Genomic DNA, 23,743 nt, shown 5'->3' with positions numbered 1-23,743 from the left:
ACCACCAAGACATGCGGTTTGAGCGTGTGTGTGGGAAAAGTGGAAGAGCTTGAGATCTTGGCAATAATTAAACCAAGAGTTTATCTTATCACAGAGAAGTCACCCTGTACGGGCAGCAATGTTAACTATAGGACGAACCGCAGCCCCGGCACTCAACCACCCAAGCACTGAAATGCGAAGCGGCAGCCGTGTACGCCTCACAGTCGCGTTTCCAACGATCTAGAGAGCGGTACACTCCAGTGGAGAACCCGAACCAGAGCCAGAGCCAGAGCAACAGAAGCAGTAGCAGTAGCAGTAGCAGTAGCTAGAAAGGAATACGAATACAAATAGGAATACTCGTAACTAGGACACACCTTGGGGCGTCAGCATGAGCCAGCAACAGACACAGAACCAGCTGGAGACAGAGCAGCTGCTCTTCGAGGAGAAGCCGCTCCACGTGCCCCCATTGTCGGAGCTGCAGAATGGTGAGCGAGGGGGAGAGATCAGATCTTAAAGATTACTACGTGCCACCGCCCGATGCGGTGCCATGTGCAAATGACCTTCAGAACTGTGTCGAACTTTCCATAGCCGGTTTTCTGTAGAGTTTTTCCATTTCGGCTCTCTGTTCTGCTTCTCTGTGTGTTTTTTTGTTCTTTGTTTTCGTACAACGCCTCTAAACAGAACACACAAAACATATGACTGGGGCGGAGAGCTTCGGGCAGCTTTTGTACGCCAAAAGCCGTTTCGTTTCGTTTGTTTAGATGAATTGGAAGATAAAGCTTTTGGTTTAATGGGCGCCTCTCTCTTTCTCTCTCTCTCTCTCTCTCTCTCTGTGTCGTTTCGCAGTCATACAGGGTGCTTTGAGTGGAAACTTCGCGCAGGTGGAGGTGAGTGTGGGTGCCTGCCCGGATCTGAAGGCGGCACGGTTTGGATTGGTGGAAAGCGGACTGGGGGGCAGGCCCACGCTGCTGGAGGCAGGTGGCCCACCCTTCTTGCTGCCCCTCGTGCAGCGGAATAAGCTGTACAACATCAAGGAGATCACGCGGAAGATCCAGGGACCCGGCAAGATCTTCGCTGTGGGCGCCGGTGCTGGACCCTGGCCCATCCGCAGCTCCAACTGCGAGGGCATCTTCAATCTGTCGGTGAGCGAGAGCGGCGAGCTGACGAACGGCAGCTACACGGCCACGGTGCGGGGAGAGCAGGAGGAGTGTGTGCTGGAGAAGATCCCCCACACAGAGCCCCGCTGTGCCCTGCTGCTGAACTTGTTCCTCAGCCAGGGAGCGCCTGGACAAGTGCTGAAGATCAGCGCCAAGCAGCGCACCGGCGAACAGAACTTCATCGAGTGCATCCGCAAGGGGCTGGAGGAGCACTACGGCGACCAGGTGGTGGGCCTGGGCGGCATATTCCTGATCAAGAAGGGCGCCGCCCACCAGCACGTGATGCGGGACTTCAGCAAGACGCCCATCCACACCGACGAGGAGGTCAACGAGTGGCTCAAGTTCTACGAGATGCCGGCCCAACTCAATGCCGTGGGCACCCTGGTGACCAAGGAGCACGACCTCGACCTGCGCCTCCAGCACTTCCACTCATTCTCGTTCAGCAACTGGGGCGGCCACTACCACTACGACACTACTCCCGATATCGTGGAGTACGAGGCGTATCTCAATGTCGCCGAGCGGGTGGTGAGGGTGGACAAGCCCCTGTCCACCCACAAAGTGGGAAGAGATTAGATCTTATCTGATCTTCTCTTTGTCTGTATAAGTATCCGACTTTTCCATTGCCTAATCCGTCATAAATAAATGCTCATAAGAAGAAGATAGGGCCATATATTTAGACAGCATATTCCAAAGGTGATTCCCACAGACATTTCTCTCTTTTGGAGTACACTCGTGGCCATGTGGCCACCCCAGACAGAGAAACAGTGAGGAGGAGGATTAGCGCTGTAGCTGAGAGTTATCTCTGGCCCACTGTCTTCAGCTGCCAAATCCATCATAAATATTAATGAGCGGAGGCCAAAAATAAATGTGTGGCTTAGAAGTTGGTTTCGGTTTCCGTCTGCGATCTCTCGAATGGCCCTGTGGCACGATGGTTGGTTGCCTATCATTTGTGGAGCTGGCCGCAGGTGCCGACGGGCTGGCTTTATGTAATTGCCAAAAATTAGAGCCGCAGCAGCAACAGCTTTCTTTGCCATGCAAATCGATCGGCAAATGATCTCGATGAGTGCTCGAACGAGATCTTCTAGGCCGGAATGCCTGCTGGTGGCTGGTGGCTGGTGGCTGGTGGGGTTCTGGTTCTGGGTCTGGGTCTGGGGCTGCGGCTTCATGCCTGGCCTAATGAGAGACTCCACACGGCAGGCAGACAGCAGAGAGCTAAGCAGGCCGTAAATAATGCCCCGAACATGCAGCAATCTGTGTTTTTCTTTTTGCACCGCTGGCCATTAATTATTTAATAACTTTGATTCATGCAGAGCTCCAACTTCGACTGCGACTGCGGTTGCAATTGCAATTGCGAGTGCGAGTCCATTAAAACGTTTTATGGATTGCCTCAAAGAAGAAATCCAATCGAAAAACAGAAACAGAAACAGAAACTGGAATCCCCCGCCCGATTGTTGTGACAGTTACAAATCGCAGTTGATCGGCGCATCGATCATGCCGACAGACTTACCCACTGGGACCCGCGGAGGGAGAGACTCTCCCAGAAATGTTGTGATCGCGGCCGATTGCTTCTATTCTTCTTCTGACGTTGCCTGCACCTCTTAACGGGTCTCTAATATTTGCATTTAAATATTTATTATTCGGATTCTGGCAACCTTTTTCGAAACTCGCACACAATCACAAAACATACAGCACCAGCGATCGACGGAGAACGGACGACCGGCGATTGATCCAATTTAATCTTCCAGCAAGCGCGCAGAGAAATGCAAATGCGATTTCTTCGTCCCACGAAAAAGAAAATCTCTTTTTGTTATCGTTACCGTTGTGGTTGTGGTTGTGGCTCTGGCCGTGGTGGCTCTTGTAACCGTTTTTGTGGCTCTGGCATACACTCGCATTTATTCATATTTTAAACACAACATTAGCACTTTTTATTAGCCGCCTTTTGCTTTGATTGACTCGACTCGACTCGACTCGATCCGACTACGACTACGACTACGGGTACGACTTGAGGCTTGGGCTTGGACTGGGTCTGGGTCTGGGTCTGGTTGTACGACGACTTGGCGCGTCTGATCGGCTGAAACGCGAGTTGCAGACTGAATGAAGTCTGCGATCAGATGGCACGGCTACCGCCGCTGGTTGGAATCGCTTTTCATATGGGCTTCCAGGCGCGTAGCCAGCGAACTTGTTTCGGGGGGAGAGCCAGCTCCAACGACAGTTTATAAATTGTATTAATGCTGATTCTGGCAGCTCGGTGAATCCTTAATAGAGAGTTCTCCTAGCACCTCCTCCCCTCACTCCCCCCATGCACATATCATTTGACAACTCATTTCCCCCACAAATTTATGCACTGTCGCACCACTGTCGGATCAAGTTTTGGTTGCTCTGCTTTACAAGAGTTTTTAAATTGAAATTGTCGTATAATCTCTAATGGGCCGTATTTGTTGATAGCCAGTGAAGTTAAGTGGCCAAGAGACCGGGCCAGCAAGTGCATAAACACTTGCCGCAGAGGTTTTTCCAACCCCGAAACCTGTTCCCACACAAAGTCGCTGCCAAGGCTGCTGCCTGCTGCCTGCTGCATCCATTATCCATTTCCATTAGCAGCGACACAACGCAGCAACTTTGCTCCTGTTCGAGCCCAAAGGCAGGCCAAAGCTGGCCCCCCTAAAAACCGTTCAATGAACCGCCTCCAAAGAAAGTAGCTGGCGCGCGAGGCTGTCTTCATAAAAATTGCATAATGATTGATGCCCAGGGGGCTTGCCAGGCCTAGCTCTTGTATCGCACATTATAATTACGCTCTAATTTGTTCTCCTAGTCTTGGGCGTTTCTATTAATGAGAGATTGTTTTCGCTTTGAAAATTCTCAAAGAAAACTGAAACCCTTTTCACATACGATGATCTCAATTTCCGGCTATTTTCAGGAATCTCTGTTGATTTGGGAATCGATTTATATGCTTTGCGAAATTATTCGAGAGATTTCATTGAACAAGGATATGTTTTTGATCACCAAAAGTCGTGGAACATCGCCTGGTCTGGTCCAGAATGTGGTAAGTGTGTAGTATGCCTTTCCTCTCATTTTATTGTGCTGTATTATTATATATTTATTTATTATTCCATTTTGGTATCAGTATTACATCGGGTGCGAATGCAGCTGTGCGACCTACATACATGAAGATCTCACCCAGGAGCCCGGAAATCAAAGACGAGGCCGACTGGTGAGGTACGGCATAGCTGAAGGACAATCTTCAATCTGAAAAATGTATGCGCATCGCAGAGAACAAAAATGTAAGTTAAAAACTAGCTTTAAAAAATGAAATAAAAACGTATAGATAAATATTGAACTCTTAATGACGAATTTAAGGGACAGCAACGGTAAAAAGACAATATGCTTGATTGCCAAATGTTCCCGAAACACGAGGACAAACACGTCCAGATCGGACGAGAAACGTCAATATCGTTATTTATTCAGTCAAATATATTAAAAAACCAAGGCTGAATTTTGGGGGCTAGCATTATTTAAAAAAAAAGAGTATGGCATACTTTCAGGCTGATTTATTAACGCTTATATTACGAAATTGCGTAAAAAGTCATTTACTTTCTGAAGTCCTGATGGATGCAAAGGATACGGGATATTCTTCCGCTCATGAGGACACGTATCACATCTGGATACTTGCCTGCCAACCTGAATAAACAGGATTGGGGAATTTTTCCTCGTGAGCAAAGGTGTGGCATGCCTTGATCGGACAAGAAATGGCGCAGACAACAACAAAAACTGACTTGTTGTTGTTGTTGTCAATTTATGTTGTACATACAAGAAAAAAATTGTTATGCAACAACAGCATCAATTGACATCAAGGCAATTTTGTTTTGTTGTTCCTGCGCTATTTGTGGGTCAATCGGGACGTGCTACGTCTGCCTGTGATCAGAAAAATGTCCTTGATTTGATAGTCCTTATCCTTTTTGCTCCAATATTTTTGGTCCGGTCGACGGCTGGCTGCAAAGGCTTCCTGTGGCCGATAGTACATCCTTGACTTAATGGACTCCGCTTGCCAAACACCAAGGATATCAAGGATCAAAATATTCAATATTTCCGCTATTCGCCATAACAACATCACCGATGGAGTCATTATCAAGAACCTTTACTGCAATCTAATATTTCGTTTTCTCAGTTATTTGTGACGTTTGATGTGATTCCGTGATTAGAAAAATATCTTTGATATCCTTGATCATGAATAGAAAAAATATAAGCCTTTTCTTTACGCTGTTCTTTCTATTCTGTTATTTTTCCGCTCTTTGGGTATTTTTATTTTTAACGCTGTCGCAATAAAACAGTAACAAGGATCCTGCGCAGTCTGTGGGATTTGGGAAAACGGTTTCGTTCTAGAGGAATTTGGAGATATAGGGACGCGGATAAATAAATGGATACAATGCGAGGATAGATAGAACGTAAGGCTAAGCGACCCCGATGGGAATGCACACACGTCAACATATGTAGATGTATAATTGGGTTTGTCGCAGTAAAACAAATGCGGTTGTCTTCGGTTGGACCTCATCGTCGTCGTGGTACCATTAAAATGCAAAGGCAAACACCGCTAGGCGTGTTTGGCAATTGAGAGCCTGTTCTCGACGTAGTTATTATGTGTGCTGTGGTGTTTATTGGTAACGAGCCAGAGAGGGCAAGGGCACATAGCCAGCAGAAAGGGTGGGAGAACGTCTGATTTGAGAGCTAGAAAAGGTGTTGCGGCCATTAGAAATAAAACAGCTGTCAATTTGGTTGTAAACTCACCGCCAAAGGAGCGAGCCGCCACGCTTCAGCTCCTTTCGTGCCTGCAAATCGTTCCAGCAGTCCACCCAATTTGCGTAAGCGGGCATGATGGGCGGTTGGCCTGCCATCAGACGCGACCCACTCACAGAAGAGCAAGTCGAAACCACTAGCAAAGGATACAGCAGACTAGAAAAGCCAAACTGCATCATGGCACCGTTGTACTGCCTGGCCAGCTTGTCCTTGATACAATATTTGTTAATAATATAGATCGTGGAGCTGCTGAGTACCAGACAGGCCACATCGGCCAAGAGCTTGGGCACCAGTCCAGCAAAAAAGCCACCAATTCCCTCAGTCTTCCAGATCTCCACAATCGAACCGGCTATTGATCTATAGAGAGTCTCGCGGCCAATAAACTGGGCCATCATCCGCACCGAGATCACGTGGAAAGGATGCGAAGCAACAATTCCGCTCACAGTCACGACAATATCACGCTTCAGATTCAACTTGAACTGAGCATACCTAAAGCAAATGAGACGAAAAATCAGACGAGAGCTGCAGGATAGTGGTGAATAAACACTTGCTCGTCTTCCTCCGACAGATCAGTGTCGTCCTTGGTTTCCTCCAACTGATTCAGTCCCAGTTTGTCGGCCACTCGCTCGCTCACCACCATCGCCACGACGGATCCAACCAGCTTAGGAGCCAGGCCGCGGTAGCAACCATAGAACCCATCGATTCTCTTGATGTGACCGGCTGCAAAGGTAAAAGCGATATCAATACCGCCCGGCAAGCGAGAACTTTGTACCCACTGTATTGGAAAATGTTCGGCAGCTTCAGGATTGGTTTGCCCGTCCACGACGTGCTGGGAATGGCCGCAATGGGCTCATATCCCAGCTGAATCAGCGTCTTGGAGTACTCAAATGGATGCAGGGCAGCGCTAACACCCAGCCGCATGCCAAATTTAATCCAACTATTCACCTCCGTATCCTCATTTCGTGCAAAAGGTCCGTCCATTATATATACTTTTTGCTATGCTTCTGCCTTTAGAGTAGCCGCGCTGAATTTGGTGTGTGCTGTGCTAAACAAATACGGAGCAATTTATCAATTAACCGGCTCTGCAAATGCAAAACTTGATTTTTTGATTACAAAATTATGACAGAAACAGCCTTGCTTACTTTACTTATCGGTATCGATGAACAGCTGTTTCAGTTTTCGCGTACTTTTATATCGATTGCTGATTAAATATATATCGATATGTAGTTGACATGAAGCCAAGGTGTAGATACCATGTAACAAATTTTTTATTTTAGCATAGCTTATTTTATAAGAAATTTATTGATGAATTATTTTTTTAATGGCTGAGAATCTTTGCTTGCTAGTAATATTAAACGGAACATCAAAATCGAGCAAAATTTTCAGCAACATGGGGAAATGAATTAGCAGTATTGTTGTGAAACATTGGCACGGAATGAGCAACAATCTGCATACCTTGGGAAAATGAATATTATCGAACAGATGTAATATTTGTAATCTTAGGCTCTAATTAATGCAGAAGCTGCTCAGTCTCTGTTTTAAAGATAATAACGAACTTTTGCAGCTCATGGGTACCAATAATAGATCAGAACCGGGATAAATGAATATATATAATACAAAACATATGTATTAATAGGTAAAAAACATTTCAATCTAAAAAAAATGCAGTATTAATGATTCAGTGGAGCTTGGAATAACAAATTTAACATCAATTAAAGGAAATACGGTATACACAAGCCCATACGCATAGAAGAAACTTGGCTGACCAGCAACAATGACGTCACATTTAGTCAACATGTACGTTTTGTGCTTTGGCCGTTTTTGTTTGAACCTTTTTATGTAAACAATGCAATGAAAAAGAGTTCTGAAAACTAGCCAATCGTGTAGAAAGTGGATTCATCAATCGGATTAAATGATGTGTTTAGTGCTGAGAATGCTAACTAGCTAGTAATATTAAACCGAATATCAAAATCGCAAAATATCAACGCATTTTGTCGTGTCTTTCAGTATATTTTGGTAATGACACGGTATATTTTGGTATATTTCTGAGGTTACACTGGTCATGTGGGTGGCGTTGGGAAGATGCACAGATATTTACTCAATATTTCTTACATAGGCACGACTTTTCGGTGAGCAATTTGTTAACTGGAAGCTATTTAGAGCCATGAACAACAACTATTATTTTGTGCAGTGGTATACAGAAGACCATAAACAAGTTGGAGCAGCAGAGTCTGGACACCAATTCAGTGCAAGGCTGCCTGGAGCTAGCACTAAAAGTTTTTCATCCCACCAACGATATACAGACAGTGCTGTCCAGTCGGTAAGGGTCTCGAATGGTCAAGTGGTTATTGGCATCAGCTAATCAAGTCATTCTCAGCACAGACGCGGGTGTTCATGCCTTGCACTCGACGGTGCACGTGGACTTGGAGCGCCGGGATGGCCAACCTTATGATACCACAACGCTAACGGGAGTTCTCAATAGGACTCTGGACAAGCAGCGCCTTCCCATCCGCGTGCTCAGCAGCCAAGTGGTGCCAGATACCTTCCACTGTCGCTACCACGCCATAGGGAGAACCTACTTGTATCGCTTTGCCGTCGCGCGTAATCCCCTGTTCGCCGACGGGAAGCTTCGGAAAAAAGGATTCGAGGCATTTGTGCCCGTGGAGGAAATCGATCGCTGTTATTTTTTGCTGTAAAGTATTCCGCTTGTAGAGTTTCCCCTACCGTGCGGTAACCCTAATTCCTTCTTCCGCATAGGGCCCCGAGCTTCGACATTGAACGCATCCGAAAAGCGGCTCGCATGTTTATCGGCGTGCACGACTTTCGCACATTCATGAGCGTCAGCCGGCAGAAGAGCCCCAGTCGTGACCATCCCATGTTCACCCTGCGCAAAATCGACGAGATCAATATACGTCCTGGACGAACGCTTTCCCTGCCGTCGAACGCGACTCTGGCTGCGGAAACCTACGACTATTGGGACATAGAGATCAAGGCCAAATCGTTTCTCTACAAGCAAGTGAGGCGGATTGTGGGGTCACTGCTTTCCCTGGGCAGCGACCGCATTGACGAGAAGTGTATCTACCAAATGCTGACCATACCCTCTAAGCACTCGTGGAATTCCCGAGTAGTTCCAGCGCCAGCCTGCGGACTTTACCTGTGCCGTGTGCACTACAGAGATACTACGGACAACTAAGCTAAGTCCCAATCATGATACTGCTGTATGAGCTGCAGAAGCGGCTGGCCAATCTGAGGCCCACCACCACCGTCGTCACCACACCCACCGGCGCACGTTTCATCGAGCGGCGCAGGTCCTCTGGAAGCGAGGACGGAACAGACACGACTCCCCAACAGCTGGAGGCACGCCAGTATGGCTTTGTCGTGGACACAAAACCTGACGCCGTGCCCGCATGCATTCTCAGTGAATTCCTCTATCTGGGCTCCCAAGATGCCGTCAGTGCGGAAAACATATTGAAGTACAAACTGACGCACATCCTCAGCGTTGGCATAGAAACCCCCAATATCGAGCTTCCAACGTCGGTCAAGTGCAAGTACTTACCCTGTCTGGATCTTCCCGAAACGGATCTGCTGCGGTACGTGCTGCCCGTCTCCATTGACTTCATCGAGGAGGCTCGCAAGTCCCGCGGCTGCATTCTAGTCCACTGCAACGCGGGCGTCTCGCGTTCTGCCTCTGTTGTCATTGGCTACTTGATGCAGCGGCGGGACATGTGCTACGAGGATGCCTACAACCTGGTCAAGTCCTGGCGGCCCTGCATCCAACCCAATGCAGGCTTCATGCAGCAGTTGAAGAAGTCTAGCAAAACATAAATATAAATTAGGCTAAGTCGGTGTCCGCTTACCTGCATTTTGGCTTTAACTGTGTTTAGTGTGTTACTATTAGCACAATAAAGTGTTAACACGTATTTACCATTACAAAAGAACTCCAAATCCCATGCCCCACAGAGACAATGCACAGACACGACACGGATACAGGACATCAAAAACATTTAAACATTAACAAAACATCTCTATTTGGTTAGTTGACAACAATTTGGTACGGGATGTTCAAAATACGTTACACAAGATTCTTAAATGGATTGCACCCCCGATTCTCCTCACTCAACACTCTACACTCCACCTCCACTCCATTCGCTCACCTCAATCTAAACGAGGGTGCCCAAGTGCTGCAGATCTAGCGCTGAGCGCAGTGGAGCTCCACAGATGCTGTCCAGTGCGACTGCTCCTCTAGGGTCAATCTCTCCACTGTAGGCATCCACGGCTGGTGAGGCAGGGGTGTGTCCTATTCTGCTCGTGGTAAACATCTGCTTCGTTAAGCCCTTGTCGGCCACATGTCGAACATTCAAGTTCTTTTCGGCCAATTCCTGGGGGGACAGGCAGCGATTGTGTTTGTGGCGCAGTCTGTTTCTATGATTTACCCCTGCTTCTAATACTGGAGGCAACTTAACGGATATACGGAGATCATCTACGTCACGCATTGAAGATTGGATTAATTTCGCCACTTTGTCTGCCTCGGTGACCTCTTCGCCGCTGTCGACGGCTTCTGTGGCTGTAGCTGTAGCTGTAGGTTCTCTATGAGTATCATTGTCGGCAACGGTAACGGTTGTCTCGAATTCGCGACCCAAGCATTCGAGCACTCCCAGTTTGGCTTTTAACTGCTCGTTGGCCGTGAATAATTTGCGTTCCACTCGGTGGATATCCGCTACCTGTGTCGACAGCTCTGTATCGAGTCGATCGATTTGCAGCATCACCTCACTCTTTGTCTGATACGCCCGCTTCACCTGTTGCCTACGCACCTTGGCGTGCAGACTCAGTAGCAGCTCCTCCTCCCGCTGGAGCTGTTTGTTAACGGCATGGATCTTTTCCAGCCAATACACTCGGATCTCGTCCTTGACCTCAACATCGTTCGGTGTCCAAGCAGGATCTGCTCTATAATCATCTTCTGTGAATATAATTCCATTATATTTGCAGTATTGATAGCTGATATTTGGAGATCGTTACCTGTACATAAGGGAACATCCTCTGCATCTGGTGGTTCATCTTCATCGACTTCTTCTATTGTCGGGCTGTTGTCCTGCGGCTCGTCCAAGTCCTTCAAATACGTCTCGAGGAGGTAATTCTTACCCAACTCACGCTCCCGCACTCGGTGCTTCTCCTCTTCGATTTTCAATATTTGTCGATCTTTTTCGCTTTGTGAGGAGGAAGAGGATTCGCATAAATATAATGGACATTATTTGCAAAGGCGATTCCTTGCGTATAACTTACTGCAACATGGACATCTGCTGGAGTATAGTCTCGTCCTGGGCCAGAATGATGGTCAGCAGGCTCTCGTTCGGAGTCATGTGGTAGTTCCTCTGCTGCAATTTCCGGCTTCTCTTTGGTTGCTTGGGGTTGTTGGCTCTCGTCTCTCCCCCCCAGTGATCTGTAGCCATCGGCACCTTGAGAGAGGGCAGCACTTTGTGCTTTCCCCTTCTTCGAAAGCGCATGCTACGAGAACTGTCCACGGGACTGCCCATTCCACTGTCCTTGTCCGTTGTCGGGGTGTGTTTTCTTGCCGATGAAGTGGCTAAATGGCGTAGCTGTAGCTGACACTAAAGGGAAATATATCGAGAGGGTGAACAGAGTTTAATTTAAGGTGCCTTGGTGCCCTTACTTCCTCCTTTGGCGAGGCATGACGATTGCTGATAACATCAAACAGTCTGGCACTGCCATCCAGATACTCCTCGTAGTGCCGCTGCTTCTGCACAATCGCGTACTCCTGCATCGCTGGCGGGGACTGTTTGATGTTCGCTGTTGGCTTCAGGGCATCTGCAGTTGGCGGCCCTGCATCCTGAGGATCGTCTTGGTAGCTGAGCAGTGCGCAGATTAGATCCGTGCAGGTTGTGTTGGCATCCACGCCCGATATCCAGTGCTCCTCGCCATCAATCCAAATCGACAGATTGTCCGCCATCGAGGAGACCGATTCTATATCCTCCCCCGCAGCGTCGTCTGCTGCTGCGGGCATTATCTTCTGGTGCTCGAACCGTGCAAACGTTGCCTGGTCAGTGGTCTGCATTATGTCTGCTGGCATTCTGTGGAAATGGCACACAACAGAGAAGTGGGTTAGCTACCATCATCCCATCCCCTCCCGTTCCGCTCCGTCCGGCGTATAATAATATGCAAATAACTTATTGTATAAGACGGGGCGAGCATTTAACGGTTTTGCACAAAGCGACGAAAACATTTGTTACATCTAATTTATTCAGTCACTCTTTTGAGATAGCCTCAGTCCCCACTGCCCACTACCCTACCCTCCACTCTCCGCCCGATAGTACTCCGATTGAGAATGGGCTAACAGTTATTCTCTTCCCCACACAAACAATAGTCTCCGTTCCAGAGCCAGAGCCTGAGCTGGACGCTCGGCTCGCTCTCTTTGGCTGTTAACAACGTGTCAAGATCTGTAATTAGGCAATTATGCAAATCTCTCGACAATCTGCAGTGCAGTGGCGAGCCCGTAACTGTCGCTGCTCATAACATGTGTACATTTCTGCTGACAAGATCGGTAACAAACTAGAACAAGCCACTGCGCGCGGGTCTCCTCTCCTTTCCATGCCGTTACATGTGCCACCATGTAAGTGCCACACCGCTGATGAGTCATGGAGAAGGAGATGGAGTACGGGTACGGGAACGGATACGAGTATGATTACGAGCGTGCTGCACCACAGTTTCTGTTTTGTTACAGTTTCAACTTTCTCGCGTTACACCTGTCTCGACGGTCGACGGCGGAATCCCCTCTGCGGGAATGTGGCTTACCAGCGTGCTCAACGTCATCGCTACAACTGAGGCACGAGGCGGCCGAGCGCCGAGCTTAAAAAGAAACTCCATCCAGTAAGTAAGAGCGGACCAGAGACCAGAGACCTGTCGAAACGAAGTGGCGCTCGGTTGGCAAAAGAAGCCAAGAGCAGCGCTAACAGTGGCGAAAACACACACACACACACACAGTACACAGTGGCCTGTGTGGCAAGCAAGACAAGACACCATGTTAACTCTGGGACTGACGATCTGAGCCGAACCGAACCGAACAGATCCACTCTGTGGCTGTGTAGCTGTGGCTGCTCCGACTAACAGTGGAGTGTGCGATGCGAGTGGCTGGTATGAAGAAACACTTTTTGTTTTTCTCTTTGAATTTTACGGTATCGTGGGTAAGTTTTATAACTTGTCCCGGCCACTCCCCTTGTACGAGAGTAGTTGATGCTATGCAGAGATATTCTTGGCCGCCAGCCAGTCCACTCCAAGCCGAACCTGTGACTGGCTTTGCTTTCGCTACTCTACTCTACTCTACTCTAGTCTATTATGAAAGACAGAGTTTTACTATAATTACAAAGTGTATACGTATACTCAGACCAAGTGAAGAGTTTGTCTTCAACAAAGCGATAAACGATGCCGAGATTCAGATTCAGAGACCTGGGTGCCTGTGGAGCAGCAAAACTCTACTGAACTCTACTATAACTTCACCACACTTAATTGCTAGCTACCCAAAACCCCGGCAGCCCAGCAGCTAGTCGATTATCATTTCAGTCCAAACAAGTATAGACGTCTCTGTCTCCATTCCACTCCACTCCACTTCACTCTACCTCTACTCCACTCAGAAGTAAACTAATTTCCGAATACTCTGTACCTACAGCTTAGACCGCAGACTGGGAAATCTTTCGTCTTCCTCTGCGTCTTCGTCTACTCGTATCATCGTTCATCTTTCGTGGTTATTGTTTGGGTCATTAAGTCCACAATTCTCAGCCAATTTAGTCTACAAAAACCTCAAAATGGAAATCTCTTTCAACTCTCTAATCTGTCCAAATATGTCTGCAGTAGTTTTGGGCAAGTTTCCACAGAAGTAGAAGAGAGTATTGCATGATCAAATCAAAGGATCTATGATGCTAATAGTATAGTATGTAATGTACTCGTATAAGTGTATAATGCTGCACTGGCTGCAAACCCATTTGTCGATTCAATTTCTGTAGCCTGTGCAATTTGTGTTTTCTTTTGATAGTTGGCTTGGCTTGGCTTTTGGCCTTTCATTTTCATGAGTTACAGTTGAGGTTCTTCGATTTGGATACCTAAAAACAACACTAAACCGGTATGAATTGCATGCATAATGCATAAATGTGTGCCACTTAATGCATTTATGTGCATTGCATACACCATACACCATACACCATGTACCATACATACATAAGTACATACATATGTATGTTTGTATGTAGAGCCTGTTACAGGCTTGGTGTCTGTCTTTCGCAGCCTATAAGTCAAGCGTTTTGTAGGTGCGACCAAATCCAAATCCAAATCCACAACCAAAACCCATTTAACTGCTAAATAAGGCTACGTACTTGTCAGAGTGCGACGCAACACCTGCCTGGCCTGGCCTGGCTCCATGAGTGCCAAGTGTCTGTCTACGAGTATTACCAAATTTGATTAGCGAATTGCTCTTGTAATCGAGCGGATCAATTCGATATGAATTTGAATAACTCACCCAAAATCTGTGCGATGTGTCGTAAGTGTCGTCGTCGGCTGAGCCATTCCATTTGTGTAAAACAAGTTTGGATCAATTGCAACAAAGCTGGCGGCGGCATGGCAAATGTTCTAAGGGTTCCCCCGTATCGGGTTCCATTCCATCCTCTGGGGTCGTCATTGTTTCGGTCAGGCACAGGTGAACATGCAGACGTTCGGTCTGTCTGGCGCAACCAGCCACACAAAGAAAGGCGTAACATTAATCGTATCCTGTAAGCTGTGCCAGAGATATATACATATGTACAATATGTGTGTGTATATGTGTGTGACTGTATGGGAACCAGTAACAATAATAAAATCAAAAGCTGCGAGGCTACTCAGTTGGCATATTACGACATCTGGCATCTGGCCTGAAGCTCCCAGCTCTCGACTCCAGCTGAATCTCTCGTTGCCAGCAAACTGCTCACAAAAACGCGCTCAAAACAAGTTGTTCATTTAGTTTGGCTTTTTCAGCTACAGCCAGCGCCACGGCCTGGTGCATGAACCGATGACGACTGCTTCAGTCGCTAAACAAACGTCAGCGTGCGCGGTTTAGATCTTGGCCAAGTGACCGCGCGCTCAATTGAACTTCGGCACTGAACGGATCGCTTCTGATCGGTTTGGATCGATTCTCCGATCTGGCAAACACAAAATAGCTTTGTGTGTGTGTGTGTGTGTATAAAAGTACGTATGTGCGCTAATCATTTTTTTTTGGGTTGCACCCACAACGATTTAAGAGGCAACAATCGGATGTAGATTGGCTGACAACAAAGAGCTGCTGTGACTCTGTTTGGCCTGGCTTCCCATGGGCAAATTACGTCAATTTCCTCTCGATTTCACCCAATTGCCAATTTACGAGTATTGTCGTCAGCCAATGCACCAAAGTGGTTTGGCTCCCCGGTTATGGCTGTTGCAGCTTACGGTTTTGGCCAAGATGTACATACTTGACTTTGGCCCCAGAGCTGGGGTCGTGACACGATCCGCATCACGAGATGCTCCATGGACTGACCTTGCTTCTGGGGTACCATGTAGCCAACGCGTTGGATGGCCACGCACGCACCCATCTCTAGGGGCTACATCAAACTGGTTTGGTTTCCTTCCTTTACCCCGCCTAGATGCTACCCACATAAATATCCGAGAAAACATACCATACCATACCATACCATACCATACCATACCATACCTACATAATACTCGTACTCGCAGCCAGAGACGGAGACGTAGCCAAGTATGACAGATAAGTTGTCATTAAAAAAGCCAAACTGAACGCATGCGCGACGTTGCCAAATAATTGCAAACGCGAAACACAAAACACGAAATGGAATTTCTTTTATATTGAATGTCGTTGAATATTCCCAGGGACAAACGGAACGCGCAACAGGGAGGGAGCAACAGGGGAATGAAAGCAGACCAGAGCGGAGTGCAACACACCCACATCCGAAGCGAAGATGCCGCGCAAGCTACTTAAATTCCTGATCATCTTCGATAACACTTCCCTGCTGTACTTTCCCGGCCAGTTCCTGTCTGGACGGGTGCTCATTGAGCTGCAGGATGAGACGCCGGCGCTGGGACTGCACTTCCATGTGGTGGGGGAGGGCGTGGTGCGCAATGGCCGACGCCAGGAGCGAACGTACGACAAGGAGAACTACATTGACTTTCGCATGCGACTGCTCGGAGATGTGGACCAAGGAGGTCCGGCCATACTCTCGCCAGGAATACACAGTTTCCCCTTCAAGCTTGGCTTGCCCTTGGGCCTGCCATCGACGTTCCTGGGCCGCTACGGCTGGATACAGTTCTACTGCAAGGCGGCGCTGCGCGAGAACAACGGCATCATACACAAGAACCACCAGGTGTTTATAGTGATGAACCCCATCGACCTGAACCTGGAGAAACCGATTTTAGCAGTGAGTAACGCATGGAATTATAATCGGAGATCATTATACTTACGCCGCTCCTTGGTGTCCTTCCGCACAGCAACCGTTCACCTGCGAGGTGGAGCACAAGCTCGGAGTCGTATGCGTGGGTGGAGGTCAGATTAAGTGCCGAGTGTCCCTGGATCGGGGTGGCTATGTGCCCGGGGAGAACATTCTGGTCACAGCCTTCATCTCGAACTACAGCAACGTGTCCATTAAGCGCACAAAGGCGTCCCTCACAGAGGTAGGATCAACAGTTTGATGCTGCATTGCTCAGCCCTCATTGATTGCCCGGTTCCTTTTCAGACAATCGAGTACTTGGCGCGCGGCAAGGTGCTGCAGACGGAGAAGCGGGAGCTGGCTGTTCTGGTGCGCGGAAAGATACGTCCGGGAGGGAAGGATGAGTGGCACAATGAGAGCTTGTATGTTCCACCGCTGCCGCCGACCAACTTGCACGGCTGTCACTTGATCAAAATATCCTACGATGTGTTCTTTGTGATCGAGCCCAAGTCGATGGAGAAGGAGATCAAGCTTCAGCTGCCTATTGTACTGGCGACCTATCCATTCCGGAACAACTCCGGCGATGCAGCCAATGCGAACACGTGGCCAGAATCGGTGCTAAAGCCGGACACACATTACCCATCAACGTTGCCAATATTCCGGCCATGGATGCACGAGAAACCAAGTGAAGCATAGCACCACACACACACATTCATAGTTCTTGTTAACAACAAATTGCGCCATAAACTAATTTAAACCTATTTAACTTGTGTTGTGTGTACTTACCGTTTCCAATGTGTTGAGACTTACGGTCTACCTGTTTCTTGTAATTAAATAATCTAAAAACCATCAACTAATTTCGACCTGCTGCTGCAGATGATTTCTCTGGGCAAATTGTTTTTATCTTTATTTTCCACATACCCATTGAGCTCGTTCACATACTTGTTTCGTACAATTATACAAAAATTAAACATTAATTACAAAAAAAAAAATTTAGTCTACTTCGTCTATGGCCAATTCCGTTATTCGTTTAAATTTACTGCAGATGCCAGAGATGTGGTATCTGTCTCAGCGTCTAGTATTTTGAATAATCGATGGTTTGGTATATCCAAATATATCGCGTACATATCGATACAGTGGAAATTCCATAAAAATGAAAACATTAGCATCATTTCATGGCCTGCTCCTGATCATTTTCCTTACTGGCATTAATGGCGACTGCGGCTGCAACAAGCTGGACAGAGACGCGACTGTCGTGGAGGCGTCGGATCAAGTGTGCCAGCAACAGGCTCGAAATACGAACAAGCACTATCGTGACTACTATGCTGAGCCGGAGCCCGAGATCGAGGGCATGTCTCTGATACCCGGTGGAAGCGTACACATTGGCACCGACAACCCTCACTTCCAGGCGGACCGGGAGTCGCCCGAGCGTTTGGTTAAACTGAAGGACTTCTACTTGGACAAGCACGAAGTGTCCAACGCCAAGTTTGAGGAGTTTGTGTCGGCCACCAACTACACGACTGAAGCGGAACGGTTTGGCGATAGCTTCCTGTTCAAGACACTGCTCAGTGCGGCAGAGCAGAAGCGTCTCGAGGACTACCGCGTGGCTAGTGCGCCCTGGTGGTACAAGGTCAGTGGTGTTGGCTGGCGAAATCCCAACGGCGTCGACACCAACCTGAACGGTGAAGTCTTAAATTATTAACTTTCAGCCATCTTGATGTCATCTGTTTCCGTTTGTACGTAGGTCTCGAGCAGCATCCCGTGGTGCATGTGTCCTGGCGCGATGCTGTTGCCTACTGCACCTGGGCCGGTAAGCGTCTGCCCAGCGAAGCAGAGTGGGAGGCGGCCTGCCGAGGGGGCAAGCAACGCAAACTCTTTCCGTGGGGCAACAAGCTGATGCCCAAGGAGCAGCACTGGCTGAACATCTGGCAGGGTGACTTTCCAGATGGCAACACGGCTGACGATGGATACGAGGGCACCTGCCCGGTGGACAGGTTCCGCCAGAATGTGTACGACCTCTACAATATGGTGGGCAATGTCTGGGAATGGACTGCGGACTTGTGGGACACGAACGACGTCGGCGAGAGTCCAAATCGCGTGAAAAAGGGCGGCTCATACTTGTGTCACAAGTCCTACTGCTTCCGCTACCGCTGTGCGGCCCGTTCGCAAAACACCGAGGACAGCTCGGCCGGGAATCTGGGCTTTCGGTGTGCCAAGGATGCGTGAAACAGCATGGCAAGTTCGTCGTTCTTTGGATATTTTGTACGTTTGTGAGATCACAATTTGGAATTATACTCACATTGGTGGTCTTAAACTATCTTAAGTATTAAGGCTGAGGATGCGTGACTCTTTATGTTTCTAAATTGCGTGACGGACTGAAAAGACGTGTCATCCGGCGATGTTTTCTCATACGTCGGTTGCGCAATCTCTGTGCGGCCAGCTTGCTTTCGTTGGGTCTTGTCGGTGGCTTTGACATGTAGGGAAGGGGATTGCCATGTTCCCGTCTAAAAATGGAAGAAGGCGGTTAGTTTTATAACTGATAAGGTTGGGTCTTTAATCGACTTACGCGTTACGGCAGATGCGGCAAGAGCCGATTTTCGGGCTGCTATGAATGTCCCAGCGGGAGTCCAACACCTGGTAGTTACACCATCCATTGATGTGGTTGTAAATGAAGAATTTCTTAGCATTTATATTTGGGTCTTGCCCGCACTTCTGGGCATGTTTAATCCACCCAGCCATTGCCTTCTTTTCCTTATTACAGCGGATGCAGCGGTACCACTGCTTTATCTCTTGGACAGAATACCAATCTGGCTCTTGTAGTGGTTTCCGAGGGGGTTTCACATCCTCAGTCTCGGAGGACGCACAGTCGTCGTCAAGCACAATCGTTTCCTCCGGATCGTGTGCAAAGTTTTCAGCATTGTATTCAACCTCTGTTCTCGACATTGGCACCTCCTGCTCCGGATCAAAGCGAATTGGCACTAGGAGCTCTGGAGTTGGAGCTCGCATGACGGGTATGTTGGGTGTTTCGCTTGGAAATGGCGGCCACGGCTCGGTACTCACAAAAACATGATATTGTCCCTGGACGCAGTCAGTGTGCATGGCGCACAGGTCTATATCCCGCCACGAATTGCAATAAATGCACTTTTGTGGTGGCGGTTTCAGACAGCAAAAGCAATGATATTCTTGCCCAGTGCCCCCAATGCAATATGGCAAACCATGCGGAAGCGATCCGCATTTGCAGCATATGACATCCGGCATAGTGCCATACATATATAAACAATAACACACAAAACAAAAATGAACTGAATCTAGAAAAAATTGGCGTCGCTTAGAGGTGTCAAACCATCGAGGGCACTATCGATAGTATCGATATTTTGCTTCTAGCCTCTACTATCGATGGTTTTGAGACTATCATGATAGTATCGAGCTACAGTCGTTGCGCTTCTAATACGTTTGGATTGTCTGCTATAAGATACGAAGACACATTTGTAAACAAATCATCGACAGGTGGCATCTAATTTTTACAATGGACAAGTTCCTAAAAGGTTTCAATGGTTTTTTAATAATTATTAGAGCTATCACGATAGTATCGATTGTTTTTTTCAAAACATTCAACGTTGATATTTCTCGATTTTGATATTCCGTTTAATATTACTAGCTAGCTGGGACTTTCAGCCCTAAACAAATAATTTTATCCAATTCCTCAATGAATTTAGTTTAGGATTGGCTAGTTTTTAGAAGTCCTTTTTATTGGATTATTTACATATTAAGGTTCAAACAAAAACAACATAAGACGAATGTGTCGTCGTTTTGTGGCGCTACCAGACTCCTGCAATTCGTAGTTGCTGCGGGCTGCCATACCGTGATATTTTGTGATATGAAATTCGTCAATTTTGATATTCAGTTTAATATTACTATATAGATGGCCCTCTCAGCCCTAAAAAAATAATTTTATCCAATTCCTCAATGAATTTTGTTTAGGATTGGCTAGTTTTCAGAACTATTTTTCATTAAATTGTTTACATATTAAGGTTCAAAAAAAAGCGGCCAAAGCATAAAACGTAAATGTTGACTAATAGCCTTTTTACACTGGGCGCGTCTGCTATCGATATCGGCATAGACGCAATGAAGCAGAAAAGGCGTTTACATTGGAAGACGTGCGTCCTTGAATTTGGATTTGGGTGTTTGATGACAAGGAAAGATACACAAATTTTTGAAAATCAACAGAATTAAGCAAGACGTCAGGAAAATGGACGAAAAAGAATTGATTCTCATATTTAAATATTATTTTCAGACATTTCATTGTAGAGTTTGTGGGAGTTCTTCTTCAAATTATGAAAACCACCGAAGTTCGTCTCCAGCAGTGTCTTAATGGCATCAGGGGGTCATAAAAAGTTCATATGATAATAATACAATCAGTTTCAAGTATTTTAGTTAATGACTTTATGTATATTTTCACCTTTTTGCACAATCATACATTTTTAGCGCCAAAATTTGATTTTTGATCTACAATTTTTTGTTGTTATTAGTGGTGATAGTTGCGCTGATAGGCAGAAAATACCAAAAATGAGCAAAATCAATCGAATATACCGAATAGACGCACATGAATCAGACACTGACGCAACTTTTTGCCACCACTAGGGCCCTATGCTTAACCTATGTAAAAAAAACTGCGTCTTCGCCAAGACGCAAAGAAGCATGACGCAGCCCCAGTGTAAACGGCCTATAAATGTGACGTCAGTGTTGCTGGTCAACTAAGTTTCTTGTATGCGTATGTACTTTTGTATACCTTATTTCTTTTAATTGATGCTAATTTTGTTGTTCCAAGCTCCATTGAAACATTATTTATGATTTTATCCTAGAGTGACATGTTTTTTACCTATTAATGCATATGTTTTGTTTTATATATACATTTATCCCAGTTCTGATACCTATTATTGGAACCCATTCCATACGCGTTCCCGTTAAGAACATGTTTCTCACACCACGAAAATGAGGGGAAAGTCACCACTAAAATGCTCTCTTCACCACTGAAAAGAGAGCAAATTTTAAAAACCCACCACGAATTGAGAGCAAATTTTAAAAAACCACCACTATTTGGGAGCGAATAATATCGATATTTTTGTGCGCTAAATGAGATTGGCGGTCATTTTCAAATGTACATGCATATATGGAAAAATAAATATTTCACTTGATTTGTTTTGTCGAGTGGGACTGGAACCTCAGAAACCGAGAAAAAATAGCTTAGCCCCGCTCTATTTAATCAGGTTAGTAACAAGTAAATATCAACAACAAAAAAATGAAAAATTAATAATTATTTGAGCTCGATACTATCACGATAGTATCGATTGTTTTTTTCAAAACATTCAAAACTATCGATGGCTCAACTATCAATCGTTTGACAGCTCTAGCGTCGCTTGCGTCGTAGAGGTGTCAAACCATCGAGGGTACTATCGATGGTATCGTTGATTTGCTGCTAGCCGATACTATCGATGGTATAGATGTGGCATTTCATACAACGAAAGTGGCGCAGCTGAGGTTTCAGCGTACGGTCCCAGGTCTTAGGGTCTGGGACCGACCGCGTTCGGCTCATGACATGACATGAGCCGACTGAAAGCAAGCATGTACATACATATGTATGTGTTACACTCCAAAATATATGATTGTATAGCCTAGTACTCAGATCTAAAAACGGTTTGCTAGCAAACAAATGTCGTTTTTTTCGATCTGAGTACTAGGCTTTCCGTACAGAGCCTAGAAAACAGTTTTTGCCGGAATCGGTTTCATACGAATAGCAACCCTGATTCTGTTCGCGAGGTGTTTTTTCAGATCTGAGTACTAGGCTTATGCATGGAGTCATTTTTAGCTGCCGAAACCGATTCTGCCTTGAGATTTCAGATTTTCCATGTATTTTCACATACTGTGCTTGTGTGGGTTCTACAATTTTTTGACGCTTGAACCGAAATTGGTTTTTCGTTTTCTTTTGAGGGCTGATGAAGCGACCTGAGCTGATCTGCCGCAGTATACAATATATAAAAATAAAATATACTAATTGTTTGATTTAATTGAAATTGCACATTTACATATCCGTATTTTAGAGAGGTTTTTTTTTTTTTAATTACATATTGTGCAAATGCCGTCGTCTTTCGACTTTGGAACTCTGTCAATAAATTTATATTTTTCAGAGAACTTTTCATTTCTATATACATATATGTACATATATGCATGGAATTGGTATATACCAGGACTCCACGCGCCACACCCAGTGGCACCTCCTTCTTCCCTCCCCTCGCCCTCTTGTGCGACGGGACATACGCGTGTGCTGGTAGGCCATCAATGTGTAAGCTGCGATCGCTATCGACTGCCAAGTATCATCTATTCTATGTGTAACATCTTTCTCCTTCCACAGGGAATCCAGTCAGACCGATTTGAGTGTCATTAATGCACGTGTCTACAATTTCAACGAAAAGGGAGATCTGAAATCTTCAGGTGCGCAAAACACAAACATATCCCATCTGGCATTCATTTAACATCCCATCTCTCTTCCTTTTGTAGATTCTCCCTACCAGCCAACGGTGACATCATTATAAATGGGGAGAGACTGAGAGATTGAATACAAATAATTGCTCATCTGCGTATGAACTCTGGTATTTGCCAAGCTAATGATTCATTTGGGTGCCACACCAGACAAACACACTCACAAATGTGTGAATACATATAAACATGCGTTTAGCATTATTAATAAACGGAAATCAACATTTGTACATAATACGATATTACTTATATAAGTTTGCCAGTTAGTAATACCATAGTATAGTGTTTTTGTATGGATTTAGCAGTAACATGGACGGAATATTATATAAAGCTACATGTATATATCATATATATATTGTATAGTTTATTAAAAAATCAAAAAATACAATTTATATGTGTGCTTTATTTGGAATGGGCGGGAGGCCAAGAATATTCGTTCAGGACAGATCAGGCTTCAAAATGAATAGACTTGAAAATTCCTTGAAAAGGAATCTAAGAAATTATGGATATTTTCCCGATCATGGGTAGGCGTCACTCGCCCTGATCGGACGAGAAACAGCGGAGTTATAGCGATTTAAAGGCAATATCCTTATTGTCCTTAAAGTGAAACGATGGTCGACATCCTGCCGATTATGAGGATACCTATCACATCCATATCGGATGAAAAATGACAGTGGCGCCCCCACCATCATCGACGGCCACTGTTGGAACTAAAGTATTGTAGTTCCATCAGCGGCCGTAGGTGATCATGGGGGCGCCACGGTGCAAAGGCTCAAATGGCCGAAAGCATAACTCCGTTATTTATCGACCGATCAGGACGTGGTACGTGTCCTC

At 46.2% G+C, this 23,743-nt stretch overlaps 9 protein-coding genes and 2 long non-coding RNA genes across 12 annotated transcripts in view; 7 read left to right on the top strand and 4 right to left on the bottom strand.

The window, feature by feature from the left end:
- LOC111076922 overlaps positions 1 to 3,087 on the bottom strand; it is a 28,106-nt gene extending 25,019 nt beyond the window's left edge. The window contains exon 1 of the mRNA XM_022370984.2: positions 2,644 to 3,087. The gene's annotated coding sequence lies outside the window, so the exon portion shown is untranslated. The remainder of the gene's footprint in view (positions 1 to 2,643) is intronic.
- On the top strand, positions 198 to 1,794 carry LOC111076936 (ester hydrolase C11orf54 homolog). Its single transcript, XM_022371008.2, has 2 exons — positions 198 to 464; positions 826 to 1,794. The coding sequence occupies exons 1-2, from the start codon at positions 368 to 370 to the stop codon at positions 1,707 to 1,709; spliced, it is 981 nt and encodes a 326-aa protein (XP_022226700.1). The 5' UTR covers positions 198 to 367; the 3' UTR covers positions 1,710 to 1,794.
- A 968-nt stretch (positions 3,088 to 4,055) lies between the features above and the next one.
- Positions 4,056 to 4,589, top strand: LOC111076954. Its single transcript, XR_002608095.2, has 3 exons — positions 4,056 to 4,176; positions 4,258 to 4,414; positions 4,491 to 4,589. It is a non-coding gene; the product is annotated as an uncharacterized LOC111076954 (long non-coding RNA).
- Positions 4,590 to 5,410: 821 nt separating this feature from the next.
- Positions 5,411 to 7,052, bottom strand: LOC111076937 (mitochondrial carrier homolog 2). The gene is made up of 4 exons (XM_022371009.2): positions 6,701 to 7,052; positions 6,476 to 6,644; positions 5,916 to 6,413; positions 5,411 to 5,855 (listed from the first exon to the last, which is right to left on the bottom strand). The coding sequence occupies exons 1-4, from the start codon at positions 6,903 to 6,905 to the stop codon at positions 5,783 to 5,785; spliced, it is 945 nt and encodes a 314-aa protein (XP_022226701.1). The 5' UTR covers positions 6,906 to 7,052; the 3' UTR covers positions 5,411 to 5,782.
- Positions 7,053 to 7,958: 906 nt separating this feature from the next.
- Positions 7,959 to 9,117, top strand: LOC111076935 (tRNA pseudouridine synthase-like 1). Its single transcript, XM_022371007.2, has 4 exons — positions 7,959 to 8,053; positions 8,116 to 8,244; positions 8,302 to 8,616; positions 8,682 to 9,117. The coding sequence occupies exons 1-4, from the start codon at positions 8,007 to 8,009 to the stop codon at positions 9,115 to 9,117; spliced, it is 927 nt and encodes a 308-aa protein (XP_022226699.2). The 5' UTR covers positions 7,959 to 8,006.
- A 14-nt stretch (positions 9,118 to 9,131) lies between these two features.
- On the top strand, positions 9,132 to 9,870 carry LOC111076941 (dual specificity protein phosphatase 19). Its single transcript, XM_022371014.2, has one exon. It carries the CDS (start codon positions 9,132 to 9,134, stop codon positions 9,747 to 9,749), a length of 618 nt encoding a protein of 205 aa, XP_022226706.2. The 3' UTR covers positions 9,750 to 9,870.
- A 59-nt stretch (positions 9,871 to 9,929) lies between these two features.
- On the bottom strand, positions 9,930 to 14,761 carry LOC111076926 (ras association domain-containing protein 10). 2 transcript variants are annotated; one of them, XM_022370994.2, is made up of 6 exons: positions 14,446 to 14,761; positions 14,303 to 14,365; positions 11,593 to 12,010; positions 11,205 to 11,530; positions 10,941 to 11,128; positions 9,930 to 10,881 (listed from the first exon to the last, which is right to left on the bottom strand). In XM_022370994.2, the coding sequence occupies exons 1-6, from the start codon at positions 14,490 to 14,492 to the stop codon at positions 10,085 to 10,087; spliced, it is 1,839 nt and encodes a 612-aa protein (XP_022226686.2). In that variant the 5' UTR covers positions 14,493 to 14,761; the 3' UTR covers positions 9,930 to 10,084. The 2 variants fall into 2 exon arrangements, with proteins under 2 accessions (XP_022226686.2, XP_022226687.2); XM_022370995.2 differs by having other exon boundaries at positions 9,930 to 10,878.
- Positions 14,762 to 14,976: 215 nt separating this feature from the next.
- On the top strand, positions 14,977 to 17,224 carry LOC111076915 (arrestin domain-containing protein 4). Its single transcript, XM_022370967.2, has 4 exons — positions 14,977 to 15,146; positions 15,822 to 16,366; positions 16,437 to 16,619; positions 16,682 to 17,224. The coding sequence occupies exons 2-4, from the start codon at positions 15,911 to 15,913 to the stop codon at positions 17,069 to 17,071; spliced, it is 1,029 nt and encodes a 342-aa protein (XP_022226659.1). The 5' UTR covers positions 14,977 to 15,146; positions 15,822 to 15,910; the 3' UTR covers positions 17,072 to 17,224.
- A 12-nt stretch (positions 17,225 to 17,236) lies between these two features.
- LOC111076916 lies at positions 17,237 to 19,720 on the bottom strand. The gene is made up of 2 exons (XM_022370968.2): positions 18,942 to 19,720; positions 17,237 to 18,879 (listed from the first exon to the last, which is right to left on the bottom strand). The coding sequence occupies exons 1-2, from the start codon at positions 19,643 to 19,645 to the stop codon at positions 18,726 to 18,728; spliced, it is 858 nt and encodes a 285-aa protein (XP_022226660.2). The 5' UTR covers positions 19,646 to 19,720; the 3' UTR covers positions 17,237 to 18,725.
- Positions 17,503 to 18,692, top strand: LOC111076914 (formylglycine-generating enzyme). Its single transcript, XM_022370965.2, has 2 exons — positions 17,503 to 18,057; positions 18,120 to 18,692. Exons 1-2 carry the CDS (start codon positions 17,529 to 17,531, stop codon positions 18,599 to 18,601), a joined length of 1,011 nt encoding a protein of 336 aa, XP_022226657.2. The 5' UTR covers positions 17,503 to 17,528; the 3' UTR covers positions 18,602 to 18,692.
- Positions 19,721 to 22,688: 2,968 nt separating the features above from the next.
- On the top strand, positions 22,689 to 23,024 carry LOC121404663. Its single transcript, XR_005968132.1, has 3 exons — positions 22,689 to 22,715; positions 22,785 to 22,864; positions 22,931 to 23,024. It is a non-coding gene; the product is annotated as an uncharacterized LOC121404663 (long non-coding RNA).
- The last annotated feature ends 719 nt before the right edge of the window (positions 23,025 to 23,743 follow it).

This window comes from Drosophila obscura, unplaced genomic scaffold, assembly GCF_018151105.1.
Source record: "Drosophila obscura isolate BZ-5 IFL unplaced genomic scaffold, ASM1815110v1 contig_30, whole genome shotgun sequence".
Lineage (NCBI taxonomy): Eukaryota > Metazoa > Arthropoda > Insecta > Diptera > Drosophilidae > Drosophila > Drosophila obscura.
The sequence above is the reverse complement of the archived record's forward strand: the minus strand, read 5'-3'. Positions and strand labels throughout refer to the sequence as shown.